The sequence below is a fragment of the Mastigoproctus giganteus genome, chromosome 4 (assembly GCF_048544385.1).
Source record: "Mastigoproctus giganteus isolate SK-2022 chromosome 4, ASM4854438v1, whole genome shotgun sequence".
Lineage (NCBI taxonomy): Eukaryota > Metazoa > Arthropoda > Arachnida > Uropygi > Thelyphonidae > Mastigoproctus > Mastigoproctus giganteus.
Window position 1 is genome coordinate 110,507,439 of NC_143578.1, and position 12,240 is coordinate 110,519,678.

The 12,240-nt window shown below is 37.6% G+C and overlaps 1 protein-coding gene across 1 annotated transcript in view; it reads left to right on the forward strand.

The window, feature by feature from the left end:
- Nucleotides 1-12,240, forward strand: part of unc-13 (protein unc13 homolog) — a 1,321,962-nt gene that overhangs the window by 887,262 nt on the left and 422,460 nt on the right. The window contains exon 25 of the mRNA XM_090372343.1: nucleotides 7,976-8,126. Within this exon, the coding sequence (XP_090228469.1) occupies nucleotides 7,976-8,126 (151 nt within the window). The remainder of the gene's footprint in view (nucleotides 1-7,975; nucleotides 8,127-12,240) is intronic.

The following is a 12,240-nucleotide window of genomic DNA, read 5'->3' on the forward strand; positions in this document are numbered from 1 at the left end:
CTGGACAAACATTTAGAGGGTATGGTTGTGTGAATTTTTTTTTTTTTTTTTTGCTGATGGTACAGAAGCTCATACACTTGCTTTCTTGCATCACATACCACTATTACTATTAAGAAAAAATAAATTTTTTTTCCCCTTTTTTATTCTTTATTTCCATAGTTATTAACATATAAAATCTAAAATACATTTAAAAATGTCAGATTTACAATTTTTTTCATATGTTAGTAAATCGTCACATTTGTTCTTGGATTCATAATGCATGCATTTGTAAAAGAATAAGAGAAGTAAAAGAATAATACATGCATATAGAAAAATTAAATGCACCTTTATTTCTATATTATTTTTCATCCTATTTCATTGATTTTTTTTTAATAAAAAAAGACAACAGACTAAAAAATTAATTTATTTACAAATAATTATAATGTAATAAGAAATATAATTATCATGGTGCCTCCATAGCCAGGTGGGAAGGAGCAGCAGTGCGTAGCACACGCTTCTTGATTAGACCTTGAGGTTGTCACAGACATTCTCTCAGATATGCCAGACAACCTGTTCTTGCTACCTGGGAGTCTAAAACGCTGATGGAACTGATATTCGGGTGACACTCAAGTCAAGTGGACCCAATTTCGGCGAAGTCCGGACGGTCTATGACAGCCAAATCCTCTGCTTGCACCTTCACGATGGTGGGACTGTTAGTAATCCTGGGTATAACCTTCATGCACAAGTACATGGTGGGTGACCACCCAGGTGTGAACCAACGTAAGCAGGGGTCGAGGTGTGCTGCCCACACCACATGGAGGAACGCCGCCCCTCTATGTTACCAGGCAGTACTAGGTGGTAGATGACTCTCATCAACCGGTGAAATACCACCACTTTGCTTATTGGAGGCTTGAAGTGGTGGAACCCATGTTTAGTCTCTAGAGCTAAGTTCCGGTCAACCCTTCCCTATCTCTTCCATCATGCAGTATGATTGATGATTTTTGAGGTTATGATGAATGTCGTGGCGAGATCCAATATTCCTTACATTTCGAGGGTACAGCTCTAAAATGGTGTTCGCAGGCCGGCCGCTAGATAGTACACCGGACCAAACCTATTGGTAACTCTCTAGGAGGCTTCCGGATCAGCTAGTGTATAATCTTACTACCTCTACTCTGCCAGATAGTGACTGGAGGGAGTCGGAGTAGTGTGTATGCGGGGAGCATTGTTGAGGCCACGTTATGTCAAGGATCTGGGTATATTCTTACCACATGTACGCCATATACAAAAATTTCGTTACTTCATACAGCATGTCCCACCCACTTTTTCTTCTATTGAATACACCATGAATTGTCAAAATAATAGAGCACGCTTATCTGTGAAAAGATCTAAACCTCCCAAGGACTTCCTAATTCATTTCACAAATATACGTGGTCTCAATTCCAATATATCCATTTCCACTTGCAGTCTTCCAAACCCCATGTACTTTTTCTGACTGAATCTCAGTTATCAGTTGATTCAACTACTGCTCATCTTAGATGTCCAAATTATTTGCTGTATGATTCCTTTCGCCTCAAAGGTGGTACTTGTGCATATGTCCGTTCTGATATTCCCTGTCAGAGACTTGGCAATTTGGAATCTCCTCTCTTTGATCTTCTCTGGCTTAAAATTTCTCTACCTCATTGTGTAAAATTCATCTGTTGTCTCTACCGTTCTCCCAACTCCACTAATCACTTGGAGCTCTTTGACTTCCTCTCTTTGCAACTTGACTTTCTCCAGTCCAACTTTCCTAACAGTGAGGTAATTTTCCTTGGTGATTTTAACGTTCACAACTCCAGCTGGCTTCCGTTTTCTAGTCACACCGACCCAGCAGGTCGAGATGCTGAGGCTTTTGCAATTACGAATGACCTAGCACAGATTGTTAATTTACCTACAAGAATACCGGACAATCCTAATCATACAGCCAATACGCTTGATCTTTTTCTCACAAACAACCCTTCTAAGTACAAGGTTGAAGTGAGAGTTCCTTTAGGCACTTCAGATCACAACTTGGTGATTGTCTCTTCTCCAACGGAACCTTTATCTCATGGCTATTCCCAACCTCGTATTGTTTGGCATTACAAGAATGCAAAATGGGATGACCTGCGAGACTTCTTTTCTTCTTTTCCTTGGTCTGATTACTGTTTCAAAACTTCTGATGTCAACGTTTGCTCAGATCGTGTCAGTGAAATTATTCTTGCAGGAATGGAATCCTTTATCCCACACTCCACTTTAAAATCTCGTCCTTTATCTAAACCTTGGTTTTCCAATAAATGTGCTAAGGCTGTCAAAGAGAAGAATGTTGCATATCGTAATTGGCTTGTTTCTAATTCTTCAGTTTCATTTTCTGCCTACACCAAAGCTTGCAACAATTGTAAAGCAGTTATTAATCAATCAAAACTAGAGTTTGAACAGGCTAAGACTAGAAAACTTGCTTCTTGCCCTAATGGTAGCCGAGCATTCTGGTCTCTTGCCAAAGCTATTGGCCGCAACTTTTGCCCATCTCTGCTCCCATCTCTGTCCAAACCAGATGGTTCTGTTGTCACTTCAGCCAAGGATAAAGCTGACCTGCTAGCATCCCATTTTTCTTTGAGCTCATGTATTAATGATCTTGGTAAACCACCTCCCACCATTCCTAACACGCTCCATTCAATGCCTCCTGTGGCCTTCCGTCAAAAGGATATCAGAAGGATTTTGACGAATCTTGATGCTAAGAAAGCTCCAGGTCCCGATGGTATTTCTCCACTTGTTCTCAAAACCTGTGCTCCTGAACTTACTCCTATTCTTTGCCGCCTTTTTTTCACTTTCTTATTCCAAAGGTGTTTTTCCTTCTGTTTGGAAATTTGCTCATATCCAGCCAGTTCCTAAAAAGGGTGACAAATCCCTCCCATCCAATTATCGTCCCATTGCAATTACTTCTACTCTTTCTAAAATAATGGAGAAATCAATTAACCGGCAACTCTTAAACTACCTAGAAACCTTCCGTCTGATCAATGATCGCCAGTAATGATTCCATCAGTGTCGATCCACTGGTGATATTCTGGCTTATGTTACCCATTTATGGACTAATTCAATGGAAAGGTTCGGTGAAACACAAGTAGTTGCTCTTGACATCTCAAAGGCTTTTGATCGTGTTTGGCATAAAGGTCTTCTAAACAAGCTTCCATCTTATGGTTTGCCAACTGTTTTTAGTAATTTGTTATCCAGTTTTCTCTCTGATCGCTCACTGAGGGTGATGGTAGATGGCTCTCTGTCTTCTAACTTCTCCACTAATGCCGGTGTCCCCCAAGGTTCAGTTCTTTCCCCCACTCTTTTCCTCTTGTATATCAATGACCTTCTTCCATTGACTGGAAATCTTATCCATAGTTTTGCCAATGATAGCACATTGCATTCAACTTTCCATTTTGAGAAACCTTGTCCAGCTCAATCAGCTTCAAGTTCTTGAAAATCTGCTGCCAATTCCTTAAATGCCGATCTTCAGGTAATTCTCCAGTGGGGCAAAGACAACTTAGTTGATTTCAACCCTTCTAAAACTCAATCTTGTCTTATATCTCGCAAAAAGGATTCTTCTGCTCCTATGCTTATCTTTAGTGACACTCCGATTTCTAGGCAAAATGATATATCTCTTTTGGGGATTACCCTGACTTCTAATCTGTCTTGGCACAAGCACATTACAAATATTGCTTCCTCTGCATCTAAAAAACTTGGTTTTCTCTTTCGCTCTCGGCGTTACTTTTCTTCCAAACAGCTGCTCACTCTGTATAAATCGCAAATCCGCCCTGCCATGGAATATTGTTCCCACATCTGGGGTGGTGCCCCCAAAACCTCTCTCAGGCTTCTTGATTCCATTCAGATGAGGGCAGTTAGGTTAATTAATGATTCATCTCTAACTGAGTCTCTCCACTCGCTTTCTCATAGACGCACTGTTTCTGCTGCATGCCTCTTCTACAGATACTTCCATGGGCACTGTTCTTCTGAACTGGCTTCTATAATTCCCGCTCTCTCTTTCAAAACAGTCCGAACACGTGCCGCCACCAGCCAACATCCATTTACTGTCCAACTACAAACCCACAGAACCAGCTTTTCATCTTCCTCATTTATTCATTCAACTGCCGTTTTCTGGAACAACCTTCCTTCATACGTATTTCCTGAAAATTACAATCTACAGAAGTTCAAGTCCAATATCAACAAATGTCTTCTTTCGTCTTCTGAACCTCCAACCCAAGCACGGTACTAAGTACTATAGATTCCAACACCTCTCGTGTTTGGGGTACTCATAAAAAAAAAAAAAAAAAAAAGACCGGGGTTCGAGCCCGTCACCATCAAATACGGAGGATGCGGAAAGGTCATGGAATGACCACCGCATATCACGGAGCAATATGGCCTTAGTTGCTAATGCTCATAAAAATCAAATAACAAACAATAATTATTATTTATAATTATTTTGTATGAAATTTGACAAAGCAATTTTTTGCTTTTGTGATACAAAGATGGACTTTGCACTTGCTGCAGAAAAATACTGGGGCACTCTTGCAGTTAACATTTTTACATCTGCCTCTGTCTGTGACCTCAGGATAGTCGTTAATACCATCGAAATGGATGGTCTGGTATACTTTTGGTGGCAGGATATCTTTTCTTTTATTTTGAAAATTCCACATCAGTAGAGCTACATAAGGTTGACATCTTTTTGTTGGGTTATTACTTTTTCCTTCAAGAAGAAGGGCTTCAGCAGTGCTCATTTTAAATTCTTGCAGAATAACAATGTTCCTTTTTTTTTGGTACCTGTAGATGCACAATCTCTATGGTAAAGTAACCAAGAGTTCACAACAGTAACGTCTATAAAGTGAAAAAATAGTTTGTGGTAATATTTCTTTGACCTAGTGTGAATTCTGCAGTGTGCAATCAGTGAATTCATCAAATCAACACCACCCATAAACTGATTATAGGTTTTCACAATAGCTGGTCAAGAGATTGTGATACTTTGTTTTGTCTTTTTGTCTTATCGTTTACAGTTGTTCATTGTTTCTGCGATGCAAAAGTTGTCATTAGATTTATAACTATATTATCTACCAATTTCACTACCCGTACTTCAATATCTTCAATTAGAGCAGTCACTTCTTGATGGGATCCTTTTCCTCTTTTCTTCAAAACTTTGTCATTGATTAGTGGAATGCCAAGAAAATGATTGATTCTTACGGTACCTAAGCTATATATTTTTTTCTTTGCTAAATTAACCATCATCAATGGAAGTGAAGTAAATGAACTGTCATAATATGGTGCCTCTGTAGCCAGGTGGGCAGGAGCAGCAGTGCGTAGCACACGCTTCTTTTTTAAATGCCTGTGACCACCAAATACTTGACATAATATAAGCAGGATGCATTAGCAAAACCTTATACAGTCAGCCTCGTATAACACTACATGAATTCGATCATACACGATTTATAAATAGGGGAACGATATCTCATATAATACGAACCGAATTCGCTTATGCACGATTCGCCTTTGTGTTTACAAGAAATGACAGTCGAGCGCAGAATCACCCCAACCAAACGCAACACGATAGGAATGAAGAGGAGATTCTGAAAATGTATTTATGTTTTTTATATCAGTGAAGTGGAAACACATTTCACCATAATAACGTAAAAAAACAACACAATTCCAGCTATCGGTATAATCGCAAATGCAATTAGAACGAGTTTACTACCAGTTTATAACAGATTCCACTTGCAGAAACGCAACTGGAAATTGTTTTATTGTTTTATGGTAGTAACCCCCAGAAATTTTATTGTTTTATTGAATTTTTATTTTTTATTGTTTTTTATTGAATTTTTATTGTTTTATGGTAGTAACCCCTAGAAATGTGCTTTAGTAAAATGTGAGGTGTTAATAGTGTATCTCTGCCTTTACGGTGTTGTTTATTCAGTTGCTACAGCCGCGCAGCTTTGTTTATGTGTATCAAGCGTGCCTCGTTTTGTAATTGTTCTTTATTCCCTACAAATGAGTAAAATACTTAAAAGGTGTGAAAAGGAACCGTCCTGGTGAAGACACTGCAGGTTCAGAGAGAAAAAGAAAAGCAATATCGATAAAGAGAGGTGGACTGGGTCAAAAATTCCTACCCGGGAAAATTTATAGTGGCCTCATACTATGGTTTATGGCCAAAATCCCTCCGGCCCACTGGGGTTTCCCCGGTAAGGCTTATGGCCAGTCCACTTCTATCAGTAGAGAAAAAATATGAAATTGTGAAACGCTTTAAGCAAAATGAAAGACCATGTGATATTGCACGTGCTGCAGACCTAAATGAGCTAACGCCGAGAATTACAAAGAATGCAGAGAAAATAAAAACAACTTTCATAGCAGGAACAACTCAAAGTGTAATTAAAATCCGTTAGATTAAGACACAAAGAATTGGAAGAGATGGAATGGCTGTCATCTGTTTGGATAGAAAATCAAACAAAAAACAAGTTTGCTTACGATAGAAGCTACAGCATTAGCAATATTTTATTACGTAATAGTCGTAATAAAATACTTACGTATTTTATTACGATTATTTATTGTGTTTGGTAATGTTTTGGTTACAAATGTGTGCTCAATCTTGGGTGATCGGCACCTAACCCTATTTTTCCCATAGGGCCTGTTGTTTATATTGCACGATTTTGCATTGCACGAGTGTTTCTAGGAACACAACTATCGTGCTATACGAGGACTGACTGTACTATATAAAAACCATATGAAAAATTAACTGATGTTATTTAATAGAAATTTTATACAAATATATTTTTATACAATTTTAATACAAATTTAAATTAAATGTTATTCATTTATAAAATATTATAACAGAAGATAGTAGAACTCCAACTTTTTTTTGGGGGTTTTGTTATAAGGGGTTTGGGATTCATTTCTTACCATATTATATTAATTATACAGTGTAATTGCATTAAAAAATATGTAATTCGAAAAGTTTTTATTAAACGAAATGCAGTATAATAGCATATGTAAATTTTCATTATATATGGCATGCACTTAATTGATAAATTTGTAATTTTATTCTCATATGTCATTTAATAAAAATGTTTAAAGACATAGTTATAAATGCTTTGGCTGATAAGTTTAATTTTTTTATATATTATTTGGCTGCTGCAGCTGTTATTATTTATATAAATGCTAGCATCTAAATCTATACTGCACTGTTATGTTGTGTAGATGACAGTGCAGTATATTGAAATACAATTAAAAAACAAAATGCACAAATTTCTTATGGGTTTAGGTAATTAACTATATAATATCAGTGTAGATACACAATAGTTTACCATTAATTTGAACTACGTTTGTAGTTCAAATTAATGTAAAGGCAGCGTTTTAATTGTATCTGATATTGTGGGTGCCTTCACAACGAGATAGCTGTCTACACCGATATTATATTGAAATACAATGTATTTAAATTGTTACAATTCCCAGAATTCCAAGAGATCAACATTATTTATTGATTTCAAGTTTGAGCAGATATGCAGGTATATGATTAATCATTTGATCTCAAACCACCCTTTTTCTTCCATTCTTTTTTTTTTTTTTTTTTTTGTTATTTTATTATTATTATTATTTTTTTTTGCTGGCTCAGTTAATGGAAGCTTAGATAACAAGTTCCTACCATATTTAAATTCATTTTAATTGTGCAAGTTTTTCCTCCATTATATGAGTAGGATTGATTTTTGCTAGTTATCTGTGTATGTATTAATGAATTAAATGTTATTTCTTATGGTATAAACCAATTCAACTTATGAATAAGTTTCAAGGAATGGATTGTGTTCATAAGTTGGGGTTCAACTGTACTCACTGTGTACCCTAAACCATATTGTTGACTGTGGCTGGTTTTGACTGGGACACCCTGTACAATATAGTTTTTAGGTTAATAAATACATTGTGCTAAATGTTGATACCAGTGTTCTCTGAACATTTATTTCAGCCATTTTCACTGCCTTTCTACCAAATACATGTGCCAAGGAGTCCCTGCTGTAATGAGTACTCTGCTGGCTAATATTAATGCGTACTATGCACACACTGCAGCTTCAAGTGCAGTCTCTGCCAGTGACCGATTTGCTGCTTCAAATTTTGGGGTACGTATTAATTGTTGTGTGAAGGTATTTCAGTTTGCATATATACAAGGTGATTGTTAATTAGCATTATAAATGTCTAATGAGCATGACTGATCAGAGCAGATAACAGAAATTTCAACTGAAAAGAATTTTTTTAAAAATGCAACAACTACATATGCTTTACTGTATTATATTGCATCACATATGTAAGCTTAGGTGATGTAGATAAGGCATGGTTTAATGCAGGAAAGGATCAGTTTTAGTGGAAAACAGTGCACTATGTTGATTTTCAATTCTTTAATTATTATGTTTACAGCAATTTATGAGGATGACTACATCCTCATTTTAAACTTTTCTTTTGTTGCATTACTTAAGTGGAATGAAGGGAGTATCATCAACTTCCCCATATTAATGTTGCGATAAAACTAAAGAAATACATAGATTTAAACACACAGATCATTATAATGCCAAGAACTAAGAAAATACAAAAATAAATTTTGGTACCATCCTTTGTTTGTTAACTTTAACTCAGTGTTAGCTTGGAGTTTTTCATCATGAGGAAACCTTGTTGGTAACTATTACTAGCACAAAAGGTCTTGGGCATCGTGAAACAAAAGTTCTTGAGACCACTGACAAGGAACTGGACAAATAAGACAGTGCTAAGATATCAGACAAAAAGGAAAGGCAGTCATATGTAATAACGTATAGATAATCCTGGCAAGAGAAGAGAGGGGGAAGGGAGGGGAAAATGGGGTGAAAAACTAGAGTTTAGCTGAATGCATTTTTTAAAATATAAGGAATGCAGCAGATCTCATCCAGTTGCAGGATAGCCAACTCTGTTGTAATATGATATATATATGTGGGTCTCTTTAGGTCTCTTTATTTGCTGCGCAAATATGGAGTGCTTCCAGCAATAAGAGATTGTAAAATTTATGTGAGTACTGAATTATTTCAGTTTTGGAGCATTGATGATTAGCATGCTGCTTGCATCAATAATGCCCATCCCGGGCAGAACAAGGAAAATCAGCTATGCTGATTGCCTCCTTGACTCCAAGATGCAACTCTCTGTCTTGTGTCACTGATATAACACATCCTGCAATTCAGGCATTTCACACAATATACTGAGCCCTTTTGCACAAGCTAGACTATGTCCAGAATACTTTTACCCTTTTACAACATCACCAGGTATATAAACTTGTACAGGACTACTTTTCAGCTAAGGTTGTTTGAAAAAGTTGGGAATATAACATTAACAAAAACTAGTAGTATATTCATCATATTTAAAAATGAAAATTATTAAATCTCTGCACTGGGAGCCATGCATTGGAGTGCCTGCTCCCTTGGTTTTATGGTCTCTCAAAGGAGTTGCTATCCTCATGGGCAGCAAGACTGCAATTCAACCTTTGCAACTTACAACCATCATCATAGGCTCTAACAATTTGTCTTACTGTGGAGTCCGTATGAACAGTCCACTCTATCTATTTGCCCTCTGGTACTAATATTCCCTTGAGAGATTGATGATTTTGTTATGCAGCTGCCTTCCCTTTCTTCTTGAGGATTTTAATGGACATAACACCCTGTGGGATAGTGCTGACATCAGCAGAAGGGACCAAATCAGAGAATATGAACACTGACAATGAACTCACCTTCTAAATAAGGAAACATACCTTATTTCACATGACTATCCATATGTTTTCGGCCATTTATCTTTCTATCTGCTCCCTTTCTCTCCTATGTTCACTTACTGGGTGGTAGAGGAAAACCCATATGGAAGTGATTGCTTACCCGTGATGGCCTGCTTACATAGTGGGAGACTGTCTTCCTTTTAGGTTACAAAAGGAATGTTACCATGGTGGATGACTGACTGAGCTAACAGGAATGCATTTCTCCATTTGGTAAATTTTGACATCACTGCACTCAGTCTGGAGCCTATCAATAATGCAGTCGCGTGCATCACAGAAAACTGCCCATACAGCTACAATTGCAATTTCAGTCCACCTGATTTCCACCATTTCCAAAACCATGGTAGAATTCAGAATGTGCAACAGCAAAACAAAAAAAAAAAAAGAAAGAAAGAAAAAAAGGCACTGAACAAAGCCTGGGGGATATTCGAACAATATCCTGCCACAGTGATGTCAGAGCCAAATGAATCCTGTATCTGTTTTTCTTGTTCTATAACCCGGTGACAGCTCTAGGGTGAGATAAAACACCTTATTTCACAAAAGGAAAATCTGGAAAATGAGAGGAGAAAACACAGCCCCCCCCCCATCAGCCTTGGAATATAATGAATGCACTACTCAACTGCAGTAACCAGTGCTCTCTCCAACATTCAACTTTCATTATAAAACAGGCCTTGTGCGTCGGGTTGCATTATATCATCAAAGTTTCTTGCGATGACCGATTTTCAACTTTCCGATATTTTCCAGCATCTCAACAGCCTGTTGGTTTAGCTTCTGTTCCAGGAAAAGTAATGGGGTCATTAGTTAAAGAAGCAATGCAGGATCATCTAAACAAGACTGCAGCTATAGTTCAGGCACAGCATGGGTTTGTAAAGGGGGAAATCTTGCCAGGCCAATTTGATTGGATACTATGATGTGGTCACAAAGGAACTGGAGCAAAAAATATTTTTGATATCATATACCGTTGCTCATAGAAGGTGCTGTATAAAAGGAGCAGTATGGCCTTAAGGGAAAGTTGCTGCTATGAATAAAGGGGCTGGTTGAGTGGAAAAACACAGTGGTAATCAATGGACATGACTCTTTGTGGACTAATGTTATTAGTGGAGTCTCCCCCCCCCAGTGCTCATTGTTCCACTGTTATTTTCTATATTTATCGATGATATAGATGAAGGTATATTAGACTTAATGCAGTTTGCAGATAATATGTAGGTTGGCATTGTTGTTAATGACAGTATTCTACTGCAACAGGATCTAGAAAAGTTGGGGAGATGAGTTAAGAGGTGGAAACTAAAGTTTAACATTGACAAATGCAAAGTAATGCATATGGGTAGCAGTAACTCCAAAGTAATGTACCAACTGTGTGGTACTACACTTAAGGTGGTAGAAAATGAAAAAGACCTGGGAGTAATTGTGCAGTCAGATATGAAGTTTTCTGAGCAGTTCAGACAGGCTGCCAGAGCAGCTCATGAGGTCTTGTCAATGATATATAGGAATTTTGCTAGCAGGGATAAGGAGGTGATTTATCCCTTTATATAACGCAATGGTCAGGCTACATCTTGAGTACTGTATACACATCTGGAGGCCTCATTTTAGGAACTATGTAGAGCTGCTGGAACGAGTATAGCGACAGACAAGTTTGGTGAGGGGAACAATGGGGGTGCTTTTACCAAAAAAAGGTTTAAGTTTTGCAAATTGCATTGTCTGGACACTAGGCACCTGCAATGTGATTGAGGTGTATAAGGCCTTGAATGGTTTGAGCTAGCTCAATGCTGAGGGGGCATAGATTGAAATTGAGGAAAAGCAGCTGTAGAATAGATGTGCGGAAATTTGCCTTTAATCAGTGGGGATTACCATTTGTCATTGTGGAAGTTGATATCTTAAATAAATTCAAGGAAGAACTGGACAAACCTAACTTTTGGAGTGGATGGAGAGTTGAATGTGGTGGGGTTTTTTTGACTGATGCTGTATAAGCTTTCTTCCTTGCATCACATGCCGCTACTAATGCTAACATCTTACTCCCCTGATCTTCTGGTCCTTAAACTCAAAACTGAAAAATATTTCCTCAATTTTACATCAAGAGCATTTATTTATGTAATGGGCCATTTACCACACAAGAGCTGAAACAGCTCTCACCCTTACCTAGGCAAGTGAAGGTTGATTTAAGATCCGCAGGATTTAAAGGAAATGATTTGGCTGATACTGCAGCCAAATCAGCAGCCTTGGCAAATAATCATAACCTGTTAGGCCCTTATACGGATTACAGGCAAGTAATCCATAATAAGTTACATTGTCAGTAGCAAGATTCATGGCATTGGTAGGCTACAAACAAACAAACTATATTAGATTAAGCCTGTGATCAAAATATAGCAGTCAAGTCTGCACAAGGATCATAAAGAGGAAGTTGTTCTTGCTCATCCACATAGGACACAGTCATCTGATGCATTCCTTTCTGCCAA